This window comes from Chenopodium album, chromosome 26, assembly GCF_948465745.1.
Source record: "Chenopodium album chromosome 26, dcCheAlbu1.1, whole genome shotgun sequence".
In the NCBI taxonomy this organism is placed as follows: Eukaryota; Viridiplantae; Streptophyta; class Magnoliopsida; order Caryophyllales; family Amaranthaceae; genus Chenopodium; species Chenopodium album.
Window position 1 is genome coordinate 3,506,453 of NC_137859.1, and position 21,298 is coordinate 3,527,750.

Sequence of the window (21,298 nt, forward strand, 5' to 3'; positions counted from 1 at the left end):
TTCTTCCGTTTCTATTTAGCTGACGCGTTTATTTTAGGCACATTTATTAAGGAGGGGAGAGAGAGTGAAAGAGAATGAAAAAGCAAGTGGGGTAGCTTGTAAATGCAAGGTAAATAAGTTACCTCAAAAGGAAACGTGTCAACTAAAAAAAAACTTCCTAAAAAGGAATACGTGTCAACTAAAAAGAAACGGAGGTAGTATGTAATTTAAGTCTGGTGTTGGTGTGTTTTGTTTGCTGATGATCAGCAGCCTTTTTAGGCCCAAGGATCATGGCCACATTGTGCTTCTTGATCCTAATTTTGTAAACCTTGATCATCTTATTAATTAACTAATCTCCCTTTTATTTTAAAAAAAAAAAATTTGATGAATTTTCTAATGTAATGAATTTTTTTATCAAATAAAAATTAAGTATTAAATTTATGAACTAGAAGGCCCCATTTTAAAAAGTTGAACAGGGCCCCAAATTTTTTTTGCAATTTTAGCCCCGGCACTGCTTAATTGCATTTCTAATAGCAATGACTCTTCCCTTTGGAGAGACATTCTTAAAGGAAAGGAGTTACTTATGAAAGGTATCTCCTATAGAATTGGGAAAAGAAAGGACATTTGTCTTTGGTTTCATCATTGGGTGGGGGATAAACCCATCTACTTGGTCATTGACAAACCTATTCCTAAGTCTACGGCACATTGGGGGGTTAATCACATCATATCATCGATAATGGAAGGTGGAATACTAACAAAATAAAACATATCATTCCGGACTATATTTGTAAACTTATTGAAAACATTCCCCTCCCCACGGTTACTTCGGTTGATGATATCCTTTGTTGGGGTATAGAGTCTAATGGTCAATTCACTATTAGGAGTGCTTACAAGTTGGCTTCTAATTTTGTTTCCCATTCCTCTTTTCCCTCTATTAGTTGGAAGAACTTATGGCACATACCTATCTTTTTTAAATATAAAATGCTAGTGTGGAACACAAGTCATCAAATATTACCCACTGCTACTGTTTTAGCCGAGAAAATTGAAAATTTTGATCCGGTTTGCACTAGATGCAGCCTCGAAAAGGAGAGTCACCTTCACTTGTTTAGGGATTGCATTAACTCTAGAACTCTTTGGTCTAGGATTTTCACCTTAAATAAAATGGATAAAGACTTTAATTTTCACACTTTTTTCAACATTAACTAGGAAGGATGGGTGGAGTATAATTTGAAACTGAGTACTACTTGGAGAGTCACATTTGCAGTGGCCTTGTGGCACATTTGGAAGGCCCGTAATTATACGGTTTTCCAATTTGCCATTTATCACTCTATTACCTTGTTTATTAAATACAAGTTGGATTTGGATGCAACTTTTAACATATTTCATGGAAAGGGGAGAATTCCTACTGTGCTCATACGTGAAACAAGATGGCAAAGACCACAGGGTGCGTGCATTAAGATTAATACAAATGGGGCCTGGCGCAAATACTTCAGTCGTGTGAGTTCTTTGATAGTTACTTCTTTCCTATGGTCACATTGCTGGTGCTAGCGCAGTTGCAAGGCTGGCAGATAGTACATGGTTCTTTGGTAAGGCATGGAACGTCACAGCTAACAATTCTGGGCAGGTGGAGCTAATGGCCATGCGTGGTGGGATGCAGATGGCTGTGGATGCACAACTTAAGGAGGTGACGATTGAGACTGACACTCTTACATTCAAGAAGACAATTGAGAGTGTTGCTAGATATGGAACTCATGAGTTTGCAGTGATCCTAATGGATATGCAGGCACTGCTTGACAAAGGCTGCGCTTTCACCTTTAACTATGTGCCAAGAGAAGCGAATAGGGTTGCTCACAACCTTGCTAAAACGGCGATGGACGAAGGCAATTTGGCTAAGGCAATGGGAACTGACAGGGGAGCCAAGTTCTTTGATGATGTTCCAGGTTTTGCAAAGGATTTGTACGAAGATGATCTTACAGGAAGTATCTAGTGTTTGCTGCGTTCCTAGTTGGGTATGTTTAATTGGTTTGTAACAAAACTTGGGGTTTGCGTATAATGTCCATTAGTATGGCTGTGGGTACCACTAGTTGGTTTATTTTCTTGGGGTGGATGATTAACTGCTGCTGCAGGTGCAAGGATCCAAGCAGTTTGCTTGCTGCTCCTAATTTTGTAAATATTGATCATCTTTTTAGTTAATTGATATGCTCCAGTTTATTTTTCAAAAAAACTCTTATCAAATATTATTTTATCAACCATTTAAGCTTTACACTCATTCATCAACTCTTTTAGAAGTAAGAATTTATAATATATGAGTATAGCAAAACATAAAAAGAGTCGTATTTAGAACTTAAAGTTAGCAATTCAAGGTTTAACATAAAAATATGTAAAATTGAATAATGAAACTTTCCCATTTACCTCCGTAACTCAGATTATAAATCGAGTGAAACTTTTAAAAATGAGAGAAGAAGCTAATTTCATAAATCTCTATCAAATCTACCCTTATAACTTTTTATCACAACTACGGAGTATTTTCAAAAATACAGTAAAGAAAGATAACACGTGACACACAATTAGATGACAACGCTCTTGATTAAAAAGAAAAGAAAAAAGATGAACCGGCATAATATGAAAAAAAAAAAAAAAAAGAGACTGAGGGTCGTTGGTCTTAATCTGCACGGTTACAACCAAGCCACGTCATCTCCCGCCAATTTCAACATTCATTCTTCCCTTTTTACCCCTCTTCCAACCAACATTATACCCCAACTACCAAGGGTAAAATAGTAAATTCGAACCTCAATTGATTTTCCCAAGTTAAGGCGGTTGCTGTTCCTCTTCCTCTTCCTCGTCCTCTTCTTCTTCCCTCTTTTCTCTCTCCTCTAGAACTCCATTGAAAACGAAAATAGCAGTAATAGAAATTGACGAAAATGCCCCCGAGAACAAGGAGAGCAGCGTCGCCGAAGATTGTGATTGAGAGAGATGAAAATTCCGAAGAAAGCTCCTCTGATGAAGAAGTAGAAGATGAACAAAACGGCGTCGTTGATGATAGTGAAGAAGAAGATGAAGTTGATGAACCAATTGAAGAAATTAAGAGTAGAGAGAAAAAACCCATTACTATTTCTCTAAAAAAAGTCTGCAAAGTAAGTTATTTTTTGAAATTATAAAATTTTCCCAATTTTTAATTTGGGAAATTGCATTAGGGTTTATGATTTTGTTGAAAATTTGAACTTTTTTCTGGGTTTTATATTTGCCTATTTGTGTTTTTGGGTTGATTAGGTATGTAAGAAGGCAGGGCATCAAGCGGGGTTTCAAGGGGCTACTTATATTGATTGTCCAATGAAGCCTTGTTTTCTTTGCAAATTGCCTGGTAAGTGTTTGGTTTTATTCCCTTGATTTTTTTAATTAATTTTTTTTATTTTGCAGATTTTGGTGTTTTTATTTTGGAATTTGTTAAAGTTTGAATGTATTTTTTACTGTATGATATCATATTAATGTGATGATTTTGTTGGCGGATTGAATGTTATTCAATAATTTACTTATTTCTTTTCCCGCCTCAACACAAAATTGAACTTTGTTTTGTGCAAGTGCAACACACACAAATGTTGAATGGTTTGAATTTATTGGTTGACACTTTTATTGAGTGTGACAGATAATTTTTGGTGTGCATTGGAACTACTCAGTAGAAAATTTTCATTTTTTTTAGTGTTATAGAGTAGGCCATTTGTTAATCTTGTCCGAAACTCTGAAATGGTAATTCCTAGAAGTGCAACTTTCCATGATTGTGCTAAACAAACAACCCTAAATTCCTCCACTTCCTAGGTTTATTCTAATGGTATTTTGTTCAATGACTTTGCCCAAATGAATTTTCAAGGTTGTCCTGGTAATGAAAGAGTTAACATGGCCTTTTCAAATATGAATTTTTTTTCCCTTCACCGGTTCATTTGAATTTTGATTGCTTTGGTATTTGAGCCTTTGAGGGTCGAGATGGGGTAAGGTAGAGTTGAGTAGTAGTTTGCTGGTGGTTTTGACGCGTCTTTCTGTGTTTTTTGGATGAAGGGCATACGACAATGAATTGCCCTCACCGTGTTGCTACTGAGCATGGTGTCATTCCAGCTCCTCGTAAAAGTACTCGTCATTCAGTGGATTATATTTTTGAACGCCAGCTTAGGCCACATGTACCTGCTGTAAGTTGTTTGTAGTACGTGCAATCTTCTAGTAGCTTAAATCCTGTGGTTTATTGGTTTTACTTGTTGGGTCTTTGTGGAAATGGAAATTTTATGCATTGTATGCTATGACTGATTATAAATTTCTTCCTTTTCCCCCCATTTGGGTTTAATCTAGATCAAGCCAGGATTTCTTATACCAGATCAAGTGACACGAGCAGTTATCAGATACCATAGTAGACGAGTTACATGTTTGGAATTCCATCCGACTAATAATAATATACTTTTATCTGGTGATAAGGTTAGTTTCAAACATTAAAATTTCTAATTGGTACTCCATAGAATCATAGATTATTGCTATTGCATGCCGAGTTTGTATTTTTTTTAAAACAGTTGCTGAGTTTGTATTATCGATGTCTCTAATGTATTATCTTCCAATCCCTTCTTTTTTCTTCAGAAAGGTCAACTTGGAGTCTGGGATTATGATAAAGTATACGAGAAAAGAGTTTATACAAATATTCACTCTTGCTTACTTAACACTATGAGGTTAATTTTATTATCTTTACTGATCTTTTGCATCAATGTTCATACTTTTGGCCTTCTGCCCTTCTTTATTATGAGTAAGCTATACTTATCTAGAATCTTGTGGTTGACAATTATCTCTGCCATGCAGATTTAGTTTAGTCAATGATGGAACTATATTTGGTGCATCCTCTGATGGAACCATTAGCTGCACTGACTTAGAAACTGGAATCTCAGAATCATTGATGGACCTAAATCCTAATGGTTGGCATGTATGTCATCTTTTGATTGATGGCTGTTTTATTTTGATTAGATGTGCTTGCGTTTGGCTATGATGGCATTTAGTTGTAGATGAGGATTGACAACACGGCCCAGCAGTTTTTCTTTTTCTTTTTCTTTTTTTCAGAGTTGTTGCTGTGCTTTTACTTGGTTAATAAAGTTAGGCATCATGATTAATGTGTTGCATGAATACATGCAGGGTCCAAGCAGTTGGCGGATGTTGTATGGCTTAGATATCAACTCAGAGAAGGGGCTTGTTCTAGTTGCTGATAACTTTGGCTATCTGTACATGTAAGTATGTCTGTTACTCTTTCGTTTGAATGAGTTGTGGGAAGTAGTACTGAATTGTTAGTAGTTGTGAGTTTGTGACATGTAGCTTTTTGGATAGGAAAATACTCTTGTTACCTGGGGACTCTATGTAGTACTAGTACTAGCACTCTGGAGTTTATACATATATAAAATAAAATAAAAATATGTTAAGACAGCTTCTATTGTGATTTGTGCTGGTATGTGGTGTTGCTACAAATTTTTTTTGAATCTCTATTCTTGTAGTACTCTGTAAATCCGTTAATCTTGTAGTTGTAACTTTGTTTGATACATGAGTATGATGAATGAGTGACTTTTCTATTTGTTCATAAACATATTTGCCAATAATATTCATGCCATTATAGGTTGGATACACGTACAAAGGATAAAATAAGGGAGGCTGTCTTGATACATAAAAAGGGTAGCAAGGTTGTAGGGTTGCATTGTAACCCTATCCAGCCAGATCTTATCTTGAGTTGTGGAAATGATCACTTTGTAAGTTTTTGCTTAGACTCTAAATTGTGGACATCAGCATTAATGTTTTTTTTTTTTTTCCATAGTTTTTGTTTCAAGTGGACCAAACCTTCGTTGTGTTTTTATTTGTAAGAAGTGATCTTTGATCTATGTTGATCCAGATATTCATTCCACTCTGTTTGGCACCATTTCAGGCCTGCTTATGGGATCTCCGCCACTTAGAAGCCGGATCTTCTCTTGGCAACCTTGCACACCGCCGAGTAGTAAATTCTGCATATTTTTCTCCGCACACAGGGAGCAAGATTCTCACTACAGCACAAGACAATCGTATTCGGGTTTGGGACTCAATATATGGCAATATGGAGTCACCAAGCCGTGAAATTGTACATAGCCACGATTTCAACCGCCACTTGACCGCTTTTCGTGCTGAATGGGACCCCAAGGTTGATTTTTTAGCATTAACTTACATACTTTTGTTTAGGCATTGCTGATTTAGTTATACCTCCTCTTTTTTCCTCTTTGGGCAGGATTCATCAGAGTCTCTTGCTGTTATTGGACGTTATATCAGTGAGAACTACAATGGCGTTGCTCTGCATCCTATTGATTTTATAGATGTAAGCACAGGGCAATTAGTTGCTGAGGTGATTGACCCGAATATCACAACCATCAGTCCTGTGAATAAACTACATCCTAGAGATGATGTTCTGGCGTCTGGTAGTTCAAGGTTTGTATTAGGTGGCCATTCCCACAGATTTTGCTGTCATTTTTCTGCTTTTTATCTATGATTGTTATAGTGTTGCATGTAGATCAATGAAACAAAAATTATGCTTTAGAATGATGGTTTCATCTTAATGAACAGAAAGCATCATTGAGATAATTTCTAGTTCTAATATTTATGGAAAGCATAATAGTTGGTGTCGTATTGTCTTTCAGATCTCTATTTATCTGGAGGCCTAAAGATAAATCCGAGGATGTGCAACAGAAGGATGAAAAGAAAACAATTGTTTTCTGTGGGAAGGCTGACAGTAAACTAAAAAAGAAATTTGGTGGTGAAAGTGATGAATCGGATGATGAATCGTTCAAATCAAAGGGTAAGATGTCCAAAACAAAGTCCTCTGCCACCAAGAAAGTCAAGAGGTGAAGTTTCTGAAGTCTTGATGAACTTTTCAATCCTAAGGGTAAGAGTAACTGGTGCTAAGCGTAATTTAAGACCGAAAGTATGGTACTTGAACTTTTTTTTTTTATGGTACTGCAACCGGGTGAACAAGCTCTTTTGTTTTGCTGTTACGTTGAACTAGCTCCTCGAATATAGGAATGTAGAAAGCTGAAATTAGCTTAAACATTATGTGCCTAAAATGGCTAGGTTAGTGTAACTCTTCTATGTTGCCTGCTATGTCAGCCTCATCATTTTGCTTATAAGATGAGTTGCAAATGCAGAGTATTGTATTTGTTGTATATATGATTATAAGTAGATGAAGTATGTATTTTTCATCTTTCCCTAACTAAAATGTTGCATCAGGTTTGATTACTTCTGACCACATTAGCTGGTATCACTTTTAGGACTGGTGTCATCTTCCTCTTAGTTTACTGGTATGACTTTGCCTCTGTTCGAGGGTTGTGGTTCATTCATCATATGTACATGTCGTAGGCACCAACCAATTGTTGTATATTGCCAAGATTCATTTTAAATAACAAAATTATACGTATCCTCTACCTTATCCCTTTATAAAATTGTGAAATCGAGGCGTATAGAACAAGACCCCAAGACCTTCTTTCAAGAGTTGGATTAATACATACGTTATCTCTAGATAGTATTTGTGGAATTATTCTCCGAGTAAACTCTATTCTTGAACTCTATTCTAGAGTTGGATTAATACGAAGTATGTTGTATCGAAAATGTTTCTCAGCGGTCTTAGAACGCTATAAAATTCATAAGAGTTATCAATTTGACGATTGCATGTTGCCGAAACTAGGCAGTATCACGAGAAGGAAGATGATCATGGAACATGCTCATATAGCTAACATACAGGATACACCACAAAAACGATGGCATTTCAAGAAATGTATTTGCTTGAAGGTTTCAACCTTTTAGATAATGGAAAACTTTGGTGTTGGTGAGTTATTACCTTACGTTACAATAATTGAGTTCTAAATGGCTCTTAGTTATGCTATTTATGTATACAACATATATTGAACTTGGAAAAATATTAACCTCCAACTTTTAAGCACATGTTTTAAGCTTGAGGAGTTATCTACTCTAGTGGCGCACTAGCGTGTCATTGAATATGTCCATTTGGGTATATATGAATGATTTGATATTGTTTCTCAATAAAAATTATTTCTCATATACTTTTCTCTTTTTTTCTTCTTTATCTTAGTACTCCTTTAAGTATCTCTATTTTAGTACTCATATCTTGTTTTGGCATAGAGAGTTGCAAGATTAATAAACCAATAAAGTAGACGAGAATATGATCCTTAGTCTTGAGTACCAATTTCAAGATTTTAAACAATTTAGCCATTTGGCATCCACTTAAATACCATAATATATCTGTGCTAATGCACAAGATTTTTAGGGGTAAAAGTTTGGATCAAAAGATTTTGTGCCACCCTCTTTTTTCATGAGATTCTTCATAAATCATAAATTTACAATTTCCGAACCTTAAATTTCACGGCCTTTAATTTGTCAATTTTTATACGTAATGTTAAAAAAAAAAAAATAGTATTACATGAAATATTGTTAAACATGTAGTCAATGTATAATTAAAGTTTACAGTAATCAAACTAATCACGATGTATACGAGTTGACTACCCTACAATTAAATATGTAATAGAAATGTAGAATGGTGTAAGAAAAGCTAAAAACGAAAGGAACAAAATCAAATGAGATACGATAACTTTTGATTCTATCTTAATGGCTTTCACACAGTCACACTCCTTCCCCAATCTGTATATGCAACAAACTTTATTTCCGTCAAAGTGGGTCAAACCAAAACAAACCCATGTCAAGGCTATTTTAGTAATTTCACCAACACTCCTTCAAAAATTCGCGGGTTTCCCAAATTTTTCTCAAAAAAAAAAAGAAAAATAAGATTATTGACAGCAAAGAACCAGATTACTGAGATTGCATACGTACACTATTACGTCACTGCATACTTCCTCACTCTCTAGTATCTTCCCTATAAATAGGCAACCTTCATAAGCCTAATTACACAATTTCATTCCAAAATAAGAGAGAAAAAAATATTAAATTCTAGAGAGAGAAAATTTAGAGAGAGAAAAAAAAGCTTGAAGGTGGATAACAATGGCGGCCTCTAATGGCAGCGAATTCTTCGAGATAGAACTTAGCAATAGCGAGTTAGAATCGTCGTTTGGTCGACCTTCTAACGCTGAAGCTGTTGCTAAAGACGAAGAAGACCTAATTTGGGCTGCGTTTGAGAGGCTTCCTTCTGTTAAACGGACGAACCTCGCTGTTATTTACGACGATGATAAATTGATTTCCACCATTGATGTTACTAAGCTTGATCGGAATCGTCGTGAAATGGTTGTTTTGAAGGCGCTTGATACTGCTGAACAGGATAATTATAAGCTTGTTTCTGGTGTTAAAAAACGTTTTAAGAGGTATTTTGATCATCATTATACCCTAATTTGTTCGTTCGATCAAATGTCACAACATGTTTATTTATCGGGAATTTTATGGATTTTTTTTCGTCAATTTTGCATTTCTTACACAAATTGTTGCCGTAATTCTGCAGTTTTTGAGATAATTTTTGCAATTTTGAAGTTCTATTAAAAATAATTCTGCAAATTCATTTTTGGCGGCGAAAAATGCCTCATAATCATATTTTAGGTTTTCCTTTTTTTTTTTTTTTTTTTTTTGTTGTCGGAAAATCAAATTCAGAATAAATGTTTCGAACGTTAGATAATTTCTATAGTATTCTGGAACTTATTTTTCTTGTAATGAATTTGAGGATTTAATTAAATTCTGGAGTAATTTCTAGTAATCTGGAATTGAATTTCATAATTTTGCAATTTCCGAAGACATGCATTAATTTCATTGAATTTATGTTGAATTGCAGAGTTGGATTGGAATTGCCGAAGGTAGAAGTGAGGTTTGAGGGCTTGAATATCACAGCGGCAGTAATGACTGGCAAACGAGCTTTGCCTACTTTGATCAATTTTTATCGTGATAAAATTGAGGTTTTCTCTAATCTCCACTAATTAATTATGTAATTAACGAGGTTATAGAAACTTCATCCACTAAAATTCTTAAATATTTTTTTAATATTTTTTAATTACAGGGTTTATTGAAAATTTTGAGGCTATATCGTCCAGAAAGACATTCATTAACTATCTTGAATAATGTTAGTGGATATCTCAAACCTGGGAGGTAATTCACTTGTATTTAGCGATTTCTTGCGAAAGGTGTACATTAGTATAATTAAAATGTTTAGGCTATTTTAGCAATGCGTAGTTAATTTACACAAGTAAAATGTATCTTTGAGTTTTGATATCCAAATTGACTGATTTCATACACATTGAAAGTTACGTGGTATTATTGCTGTTTGGAGTAAGAGTAGTTTAATTTTATTATCACTCCGTAAGTCCGTATCAACATTTGCTTTTATGACTTGCATCTTTGTCAATGAGCACAAGTGCAACATGAATTACATACACACGTCAAACATCTTAAAAACGCATGATAATTACATCCTTAGGAGGTTGTCCAAGAGTATCCCATGTTACATGAGAACATTAAGCTTTATTTTCTACTTTTAGGATGATGTAGGTTTGTTGTGGAGTAAATATAATAGATAAGGAATCACATGATTAAAATTAGTTGAGAAAAGAGGAAGGTGATGGGGGAGGGATGGAGTCAACCAAGATGTTAATCTCTATTGTGTTTATTCCAAAATTCAATCTTATTATTAAGTCAAAACCTCGTAACGTTTATGACATACCCATTTTATCAATTCAAGTCAAACCTTATGGCGTTCAAAATGTATTCAAAATGTCACAAAAATTCTAGGGGATTGGTTTATTTTTGCTTGTAAAATCTTCTGACTTATTTTTATTATTAAAGTGGTCTTGGTAGTAGTAGTAGCTGTGTTCATTAATAGTTCGGTTATTTTTCAGGATGACATTGCTTCTTGGGCCTCCTGGAGCAGGCAAATCTACCCTGCTACTGGCTCTTGCAGGAAAACTTGACAGTAGCTTAAAGGTGAACACCACCTGTTCAGCTGTTTTGTCAATTTTTAAGTTATATATAAATACTTATTACTAGTTTACTTCAATAACTATCCTAGTAATCTGTGGAAACATTTAGGTTAGCTTTCATTATATGTCAATAGGTAGCTCAAAATCTGATGGTTTGATTTGTTGACTTGCTATGGTAGCATTTCATGCATACCGTACCCCTTCTTTGTCATGCATCTAAACAGTCTATGAGATATAGCATAAAATGATTATAAATGTTTGCTTTAACTTTTATGTGGAACAATTATCGTGAGATTAGCAAGTTTGAACGGGAATATTATAACTATAATCGAGTATTCAACTATACCACACATATTCTTCCATTACCAAACACTTTACATTTCTTTTGGTTATCTTGCCTTCATGTAACTGTACTGTCGGAACGACTAGTGTATAAAATAACTTGTTCTTAGTTTATTGTGATTAATAATATCCATACAAAGTAAATTAGACTATAAATATATTTTCTTGATTGACTTTTACATCTACAGAAAAGTGGAACAATTACATACAATGGCCATGAAATGAGTGAGTTTTGCGTGCAAAGAACTTCAGCTTACATAGGTCAAACAGATAATCACATTGCCGAGCTAACAGTGAGAGAAACTTTTGACTTTGCTGCTAGATGCCAAGGAGCAAGTGAATCGTTTTCAGGTATGATTTGGTGCGGGTATCAATAAAATGAACAAAATACTTAATTGTTATGTCAGACTAATTATTTAAATTCGTATCTATACTGCAGGTCTATCTAATGTTTGAAATGACTTTATGTGCTTCATGTTGTGCAAGACATGGAAACTCTAAATTTATATTTCCTCACTTTGTACATAAAAGTAGTCATACTTCATGTTTCTGTTATCTATCATTTTATGTCGGGAAGTGATTTGATCTTTGAGATTTATATTATCTATGTTGCATGAAGTTTTGAATTTTTACTTCCTCCTCGTTTTACATTTGCTTTGCAGGATATATGGAGGAACTTGTTCGATTGGAGAAACAAACAAAGATACGTCCAAGCCCAGAAATTGACGCGTTTATGAAGGTTAGTTGTGCTTTCGAATTGACAATATCTGTGCCACCTGCATAGAGCTAGTTTACAATATATGTACTAATGTACTATATAGTAAATCAGTATATATGATGAAATCTACAGGCACTGTCAGTTGGTGGAAATAAGCACAGCATTTCAACAGATTACCTCCTCAAAGTTCTTGGCCTTGATGTATGTGCTGATACAGTTGTTGGTAATGACATGAATCGAGGTGTCTCAGGTGGTCAAAGAAAGAGAGTTACTTCAGGTTGTCGAATCTTTCTTACACCTTTTCTTTTCCATGTATCTCTGCCCTTGGTAGATATGGCTTTACTAATTCAAACTTATGTTTGTAGTTATGAACTTGCGATAACGTTCACATTTTGCACCATGCAACTGTTATGTCAATAATTTCAAACTCATATAGTTAAAATTTCACATTTTGCAACTTGCTCTATGGGCAAAATATTGAAAAAGAATATTAGAGTGACTTTAATTTGGAATTTAAAATTTTCCAACATTATGTGAAAAAAGTGGAATTGAGCCAAAGAAGAAAGAAGGGAAGAACATGGAATAGTTTGGACTTTTAATGTTTTGTGTTCTTTATATGAAGATATCTTAGTTATAAATTAATAAGGTAGTTAAAGATAGGAACATGAATAAATAATGATTGATGCTATTTGTATGCAGGAGAAATGATTGTTGGGCCTAAGAAAACTCTCTTCATGGATGAAATATCCACTGGACTAGATAGCTCAACTACATTCCAGATAGTGAAATGCATAGGGAACTTCGTTCATCAAATGGAAGGAACTGTACTCATGGCTCTTCTTCAGCCAGCGCCTGAAACATTTGAACTCTTTGATGATTTGATTTTGTTATCAGAAGGCAATATGGTCTATCATGGTCCTCGAACAGATGTGTTGGAATTTTTTGAATCAATAGGCTTTCGGTTGCCCCCTCGTAAGGGCGTGGCAGATTTTTTACAAGAGGTATTTATCCAATCGATATCATTTTTTTTTTTAATTTAATTTTTTATTTTTTGGTTTTTGTTGCTTAATATAGTAGCCTTCTTGAATATGTCTGCTACTCTAGGTTACTTCTAAGAAGGACCAAGAGCAGTATTGGGCAGATCCTTCAAAGCCTTACCAGTTCATTCGTCCGGAACAAATTGCTGAAGCATTCAAAACTTCTAGATTTGGGAAGACAGTTGAAGATGCTCTATCTGCTCCATATGAGAAATCGCGGAGTCATCCTTTAGCTCTGTCCAGAACAATGTTTGCTGTATCAAAATGGGAGCTTTTTAAGGCTTGTTTCTCAAGAGAAGTTCTATTGATCCGCAGGCATAGTTTCCTCTATATTTTCCGAACTTGTCAAGTATGTTTTATCTTGTCATTTACTATGATAGAATATTTTACTTCAGTTATAAAATCTCAAGTATAATGTTTCCATGATATCCATTGTAGCTAAATGTGTAGGAAGTCATACGAAATATATAAAATTGTCTGAAGCTGCATGCTTTCTATTCATTATATATACTTGTAGTCTGTTTCTCAACTAGTATGTTCTCTCTTTACCTGTTTGTTTCTAATGTATTAAAATGTTGTAGTTTATTTAGTATGTTTCCTTGGTGCATAAATCTCCAATTTACATGCATAATCAATCACTTTTTTGGATGAAGAGACCTGATGTGCACTCAATAAAAACCTGATAAGTCTATTGAAGTCCCTTCTGGTGGAATATTTTATATGGATCACTTTTCTGTCTGTTCATTATCTCTCTGCTTGTTGGTAGGTCGCATTTGTTGGGTTAATCACAGGAACAACTTTTTTCAAAACAAGGCTACATGCTACAGATGTGACTTATGGAAATCTGTATCTTTCCTGCCTATTCTTTGGGGCCGTACATATATTGTTTAATGGCCTTTCCGAGCTGTCTCTCATGATATTTAGACTCCCAGTCTTTTACAAGCAAAGAGACAACTGTTTCTATCCTGCTTGGGCATGGTCACTTTCAAGCTGGGTTCTACGTGTTCCATATTCAATCCTCGAATCTGTAGTATGGTCATGTGTTGTATATTTCTTGGTTGGATTTACTCCTGAAGCTGGAAGGTATATCTTGCTAATGAAACTTTCTCAGGACTTTATTGCAAGAAACAATCTAATATAAGATAATGTAATTTCTTTTCTTCCGACTTTTCCAGGTTTTTCCGTTTCATGCTGCTTCTATTTGTGATCCATCAAATGGCATTGGGTCTTTTTCGGATGATAGCTACACTAGCAAGAGATATGGTCATTGCTAGTACCTGTTCTTCAGCTTCAATGCTTTCTGTACTCTGTTTGGGTGGTTTTATTCTTCCAAAAAGTAAGCCCCTTGACTCCCTATGAGATAGTATATATGGATAGCTTGCCTTACTGACATCATTACATTTAGATATGATAAAACCTGGGTGGATATGGGGATACTGGATATCGCCCCTGTCCTATGCTCAAAATGCAGTTTCTGTAAACGAATTTACAGCACCAAGATGGATGCAGGTACCCTCTTATATTGTCTCTACATTTCCATCCCTCTGCATAGTATTTATATGTTTGAGTGACTACTAACCTATATACGTTTCCAGCCCTCAGGAAACACTACAGTTGGAAAGAATGTCCTTGAGTTGCATGGAATGCCCACAGATGGTCGTTGGTACTGGATTGGAATTTTTGTGTTATTATGTTATGCACTTCTTTTCAACAGCATTGTTACTCTAGCCTTGGCCTACCTGAATCGTAAGTGCCAAATGTTCCATTTGCTTTTCCTTGGGAAGGGTTGTAATTCTAAGGCTCTGAACTCATAATTATGCTTTCTTGTAGCAAGCCAAGTAAATTGATTGCAATTGAGTTGCTTATTATATGTACTTTTTTGCAGCTTTAAAGAAAGCTCAGACTGTGATCCCAGTTGACATCTCAGTTGATGGTGCACCCAATGAAGGTCTAGCATATTCTCTTCCAAACATCCAACTGACCCTTCTGTTTGGTAGCAAGCATAAAATACCTTTAAAAAAAACAGTACTGCAGTCCCCTAATTTGTTTACTTCCCATGCAGGCAAAGATGAAGTTCTCAATTCAAATGGAGCTTCTCCCAAACCAGACAAAAATAAGGGAATGATTCTTCCATTTGAACCACTGAGTATGACATTTCATAATGTCAATTACTTTGTTGACATGCCAAAAGTAATAAACCAAATTCCAATCTTTTTATTTATTTTAAAAACTTCTTTATCATCAGCTTAAATTTACTTATTGCTGCATATTTTTTAGGCTATGAAGGAAAAAGGTGTACCAGAAACGAAGTTGCAGCTATTGGCAAATGTGAGTGGGGTTTTCTCACCAGGAGTCCTAACTGCACTAGTTGGATCAAGTGGAGCAGGAAAAACCACTTTGATGGATGTGCTAGCGGGAAGAAAAACAGGTGGATACATTAAAGGAGACATTAGGATCTCAGGCTATCCAAAAGTGCAGCGTACTTTTGCCAGAATTTCAGGATATGTTGAACAGAATGATATTCATTCTCCTCAAGTGACGGTTGAGGAGTCTCTCTGGTTCTCTTCTTCACTTCGTCTTCCAAAAGAAATTAGTAAAGAAACCAAAAAGGTTAGTCCTTTAACTGAACTTCTGCCTCACAGAGTTATTCATTGACATGGGCTGGTGTCCATCCTAATTTAGTTAGCACCTAGCCTGTTATTAATAGTAATCTACAATTTGATTGCAGGAGTTTGTTGACGAAGTGATGAGGCTTGTAGAGCTTGATAGTCTCAAACATGCTTTGGTGGGATTGCCTGGTACTACTGGCTTATCAACAGAACAAAGGAAACGACTAACAATTGGAGTAGAGCTTGTTGCAAATCCTTCTATAATTTTTATGGATGAGCCAACTTCAGGGCTTGATGCACGAGCAGCAGCTATAGTGATGCGAACAGTCCGTAATACTGTTGACACAGGACGAACTGTGGTCTGCACTATACATCAACCAAGCATTGACATATTTGAAGCATTTGATGAGGTTTGGCTATGCTCATTCACTATCTACACTCAAGGACTTTGCAATCTGAATTTATTTTCACCTAGCGTTACCATTTGTACAGTTGCTTCTTATGAAACGTGGTGGACAAGTTATATATGGAGGAAAACTTGGACTTCACTCCTGCATTATGATAGACTATTTTCAGGTACGAATGTCAGCTCTGTTCACTTTTGATTATTGGTTCATTGTCCAGTGATCAGAAAGGTCACTTCTAACTGTTCTAAGTACAATTCCATGATATTTTTTCTTTTTTTTGGGGGGGGTACGGTGAAAATAAGGATGAACTAAACTACTAGTATATTAAGTATTTAAGTCAGAAAAAAGGCATAATGCTTATTACAGACTGGGTTGAGTTTGCAATAACTAGAGGAAATGGGGTAAAAATAGTCACTAAATGCAATCAACAAAATTTCTAGCCTGAACTAATATATTGTTCGATGAGATTTAATTGAAATTTGGGGTATTTTTCATTGCATTAGGGAATAGATGGAATCCCTCCCATTCCTGATGGCTATAATCCTGCAACTTGGATGCTTGAGGTTACTACCCCTGCTGTTGAAGAGAGGCTTGGTCAAGATTTTGCTACCATTTATCAAAACTCCAATCAGTTCAGGTATTTTTTTGGGTGTTTGCTTCTTTTGCTTGCTCATTTGTACTCGTAATCACCTTTTTTTTCCTATGTCTTTTTCCATCAATTCTAGAGAGGTAGAAGCTTTCATAGGGCAAGGGAGTATACCATCACCTGGATCAAAACCATTACATTTTAATACAACATTCTCTCAAGATATCATATCCCAGTTCCGGCTTTGTCTTCAGAAGCAATTCCTTGTATATTGGAGATCTCCAAAATATAATGCAGTGAGATTCCTTCTTGCTACAATCTGTGGACTGGTTCTTGGCTCCGTATTCTGGGATGTTGGTTCAAAAAGGTAGGTTCTTCTTATCCAGTTCCATCTCCGAATAATGTTTGGCTGCCAACTATTCTTAAAGAGTTATAGCATTATTGTCTCTCAAAAAATTATTTTATACAAATTTACAGTAGAGAAGTCGCTTAACTATTTTAATTAACTAATATCTGGTGAATTACACTCCTTATTTACAATTTACAGACATGCCTGTATTGAATATAAGGACATGTATACTTTAATATTCATTCAATAAAAAAAATCTGTAGAAGTCCATTCTCATAAGATAATCTTAAAACACTAAGGTGTATCAGTGTGGTAAACTGATTGTGATTGTTCACCTGTTTCTTAAGATTTTCTAATTCCAAAGAGTTTCTTTCTCATAGAACCATGGAATATTCTTCCAGTATTCACGATTCCTTTTTCATATGAAATGAATTTTTAACAGTACAATGGCTTTTTACAATATGCATATTGACTTGTATATTTAAAACATAAAGGGATTCAATCATCAACTTGTTTACAATCATGGGAGCACTTCATTCTTCATGTTTGTTCTTGGGCGTTAGCAATGCTTCTTCAGTACAACCAGTTATATCCATTGAGAGAACAGTTTTCTACAGAGAAAAGGCTGCAGGGATGTACTCTCCTCTGGCTTATGCAGCTGCTCAGGTACATTTACTGGCTAATTCCATTTTTGCATTGTTGATGCTTGGGACACTCCCTGAGCACTATAAGAGAAACAACATGATCACCTATGTGATGTAGCTTCACAAACACTAGCATAGATATAAGTAGCGTACTTTGATTCAAGCAGCATATTTCAACTGCATGTCTGCATCACGAGCAACAAAGGTTGTATGCCAGAATGAATAAACAACTTTTTGGGATGATACATCATGAATTTTTAAGTTATGAAACCTGAATAACCTATATGTAATATCTCTTGTCACTGAATGAATTTCCTTAATGCCGATGAGATGAATGAATATCAAATAGATACTGTTTTATACTCCCGGAATGTATCAGATTGAATGCTTTGCTTCCGTTTGTTTGAATCAGGCTCTTGTGGAAATTCCATACATTGCTGCGCAGACATTATCATATGGCATCATCACTTACTTCATGATTGGTTTTGAAAGGACAATAAGTAAGTTAATGATTTATTTTAACACATATCCTCTTTAGTTCTTTCTCTAACTATCTAATAAGAGGCCTTGCTTTGCTGAGAATTTTACTAGGGTGCACTAATCCTATGAAACTGTTTAGTTGCTCGTTAGAGCCAATTGTCAGCTCTTGCAAATCTCATTAAACACTTAGTTGGAACTAAACATAATGCAGACATGAATTTTGTGCACATTTATTTGAAATATTCATAATATTGTTCATAGCTACAAATCCTATAGATTTGTTGACATTCAATTGTGTCTTTTTGCAGGGAAATTTCTGCTGTACCTTGTCTTTACATTCCTTACTTTCACTTACTTCACCTTTTATGGAATGATGGCTATCGGCCTTACACCTACTCAGCATATGTCAGCCGTCATATCTTCTGCATCTTACTCACTTTGGAATCTATTTTCTGGTTTCCTTATTCCCAAGAGTGTAAGTGCTGTTTCTGTCTTTCTTACTGCTGCCAATTTTTCCTGTCAAGCTAGGTGGCATCATGGCTTCTGGTTTATTGTACTTCATACATCTTGTACTAAGTCTTTTTTTTTTTTTTTCAACTCATTTGTTAGTTTATCCCTGGCTGGTGGATTTGGTTCTATTACATCTGCCCTGTAGCATGGACACTACGTGGACTTATTTCATCACAGCTTGCTGATGTTGAGAGCATCGTCGTTACAGAAGGGTTTAAGGGTTCGGTCAAAGAGTATCTGGATCTCCATTATGGCTTTAACTCTGAAATGATTGGTATATCAGCTGTTGTTCTTATTGGCTTTTCTCTCCTTTTTTCTGGCACCTTCATGGCTTCTATCAGATTCCTCAACTTCCAGAAAAGATAAGAAAGAACACATTTGTTGGCCACTGTTGGTGAAGAAGAGAATAAAATTTTACAAGTCGCCGAAGAAGGGGAGGCCCAGGAGAAAAGTATAGGGAACAGACAAAAACAAGAATCTTCTAAGGAATTATCGGATGGAATTATACTTGGATCACTGAGGATCCAATTCCAACTTCGTGTTTCATCTCTCAGGCAGAGTTTTAGTATAGGCACGCCTTATGCTTCTGATTGAAACTTACAGAAGCAATATGGCACTTCTGACAAAATTTTAGGATCTCATGCCAATCACAGAATTCAACTAGCTTAGCTTATAGATTTGTTCAAGGATGAGGAGGGGGCGGTATTAGAGACCTAGGACCCATCCCGTCTCCACTATTGCCCTTTGTAGTCCCATTTAACTCAATACAAAAAGATTAAAAATGTAGTACTTGTATATATATTGTGATGAATATTGTAGTTCTTTTCTAGTCAGTTTTATAAAATGAGGTTTATGCCTTAAAAAATCAGGATTTATATATGCACATATTTATAGCCATCTGAACAACAATGAATGGACAATTATGCTTTGCTGAAATAAGGTTTTATTCAGAATATATATGCAGGATACGAAATTTGCAGGAAACTAATTACACATTACAGCTTTAAGTACGTACAATTCTGTTACTGTTCTATATGCAAAGTTCAAATAAGCTAAATTTCGGTCTCTGCCTTAAGGTATCAGTTTTTCATCTCTCATGTTATCTATCCAATACGAAATTGATTCTGATGCTGTATACCTCGTTTTGAAACCCAGGCGATCAGCTTTAGCTCGAGTTCCTAATAACTTCATGGGGCATCGAAACAGGATGTCCAAAAATGGCCAGTTAGCCAACTCTTCCATCTCTGTCTCCACCAAACCTTTCTTTTCCACAATCTCTCTCCATATTCCAGCCTTATCTGCCATAGCCTTGGAATACAGAAAGTCACTGGAAAACATGTTTTCAGGAACTTCTAAACCGAACTTTTTGCCTATCACCGGCCATATCTCTTTCCATGTGAAACAAGCCCCGTTAATGGCATTGAAGGCTTGGCCATTATTTGAGGATACTTGATCATCAGTGGAAGCCCAAATGTGTTGCTCAGCTACTAACCGAGCATCCGAGACATCAATACAAGCCTCTTCCCAACACTCCCTTGATCCTCCAAACATAAAAGGAAGATTCAATTGCTTACAAATACTTCCATAAACAGCAAGACAACCCATAAAATTATACAATGTCCTGTTTGAATACCCTGTAATCAAACCAGGCCTTTGGACCGACCACGCTACCTTATTAACAGCAAGCCTCTCCTCAAGCAAATCTTCTAGTACATAATAGAAGTTATTCCCTATAGAAGCTCTAGGACAATCCTCATCATATACCGCGATATCAAGATCTCTTAAACTAATTGGACCTCTCAATGAAACATAATGCTTCATACCTGTCTGAAGAGAAACATGTTTCAAGGACTTGGCTTTCGGTAGCATTGCATCCAACGCGTTCGACAACATCTCTTTGTTTTGCTCACAGCATTCTGGGCTATCAAGGGGGAACTGATTAGCCCAAGTAACCCAGAAAATGTGAGTCACATCTTCTAAACAAGACAACTTCTTTTGTGTATCCAAAGGACACAAAAGATCACAAGAAATGAAACTATAATCATTACTGGCCTTTTTTAAGGAGCTAATATGCTCTTCTCTTCGCGCTATACCATATACTTTCCACGAATATTTCGAGCTTAGCCTTCGAGCAAGCTCTCTCCCTACTAGCCCTGTGACACCAAAAATCGCGGCTACTCGCTTCTTAGAAGCTCCTTTGTGATCTTGCTTGGATTTTTTCAGGGCCATTTTGACTTGTTTCAGAAGATCAGAAAAGGTGGGTGAAGAGGTTTATGTATGGTTTTTGAAGTTGTGTAAGAATGAGTTGTTATTTTTGATTTGTAGGACTTGTTGTTTGAGTAGGATCTCTATATGTAGGCAATAAACATTACACTTGATCATTATTTAATCCATAAATAAATATACTACTAGGAATATTATACTATTATAAAGTTTTTATTTATATAAATAATAAAGATATAAAATATTTAAGTACCTAATCATCATCATATTATTAATGGTTCTCCTATTTTTGAGGAATGAGTTTTTCTGGAGATTTATGCAACCTTGTAATTTACGTTGAAGTGTTCATGTGAACCTGGACGGTGTTAATATAATACTCCTTAAGTAATTAAGAATGTTGATCATTTTAACAGCATAACTCAATTTTTAACCATTTTTTTTAAGCTACTGAAGTTCTAAGCA

General features: G+C 35.5%; 2 protein-coding genes and 1 pseudogene across 3 annotated transcripts; 2 read left to right on the forward strand and 1 right to left on the reverse strand.

Moving 5' to 3' along the window:
• Positions 1 to 2,810: 2,810 nt before the first annotated feature.
• LOC145617553 (protein DAMAGED DNA-BINDING 2-like) lies at positions 2,811 to 7,194 on the forward strand. Its single transcript, XM_081672264.1, has 11 exons — positions 2,811 to 3,113; positions 3,250 to 3,340; positions 4,030 to 4,157; positions 4,315 to 4,437; positions 4,594 to 4,682; positions 4,810 to 4,930; positions 5,137 to 5,228; positions 5,609 to 5,738; positions 5,912 to 6,160; positions 6,245 to 6,441; positions 6,651 to 7,194. Exons 1-11 carry the CDS (start codon positions 2,901 to 2,903, stop codon positions 6,856 to 6,858), a joined length of 1,641 nt encoding a protein of 546 aa, XP_081528390.1. The 5' UTR covers positions 2,811 to 2,900; the 3' UTR covers positions 6,859 to 7,194.
• A 1,640-nt stretch (positions 7,195 to 8,834) lies between these two features.
• On the forward strand, positions 8,835 to 19,456 carry LOC145617549 (ABC transporter G family member 31-like). 2 transcript variants are annotated; one of them, XM_081672259.1, is made up of 24 exons: positions 8,835 to 9,335; positions 9,794 to 9,914; positions 10,016 to 10,104; positions 10,851 to 10,935; positions 11,462 to 11,624; positions 11,936 to 12,012; positions 12,124 to 12,268; positions 12,691 to 12,992; positions 13,096 to 13,377; positions 13,795 to 14,111; positions 14,204 to 14,364; positions 14,434 to 14,537; positions 14,624 to 14,774; positions 14,914 to 14,976; positions 15,091 to 15,218; positions 15,306 to 15,638; positions 15,757 to 16,047; positions 16,130 to 16,213; positions 16,548 to 16,681; positions 16,770 to 16,997; positions 17,474 to 17,645; positions 18,036 to 18,123; positions 18,412 to 18,578; positions 18,713 to 19,455. In XM_081672259.1, exons 1-24 carry the CDS (start codon positions 9,019 to 9,021, stop codon positions 18,977 to 18,979), a joined length of 4,269 nt encoding a protein of 1,422 aa, XP_081528385.1. In that variant the 5' UTR covers positions 8,835 to 9,018; the 3' UTR covers positions 18,980 to 19,455. The 2 variants fall into 2 exon arrangements, with proteins under 2 accessions (XP_081528385.1, XP_081528386.1); XM_081672260.1 differs by lacking the exons at positions 8,835 to 9,335; positions 9,794 to 9,914; positions 10,016 to 10,104 and adding an exon at positions 10,648 to 10,764 and having other exon boundaries at positions 18,713 to 19,456.
• A 214-nt stretch (positions 19,457 to 19,670) lies between these two features.
• Positions 19,671 to 20,849, reverse strand: LOC145618361 ((S)-8-oxocitronellyl enol synthase CYC2 pseudogene; annotated as a pseudogene).
• Between the last annotated feature and the right edge of the window lie 449 nt (positions 20,850 to 21,298).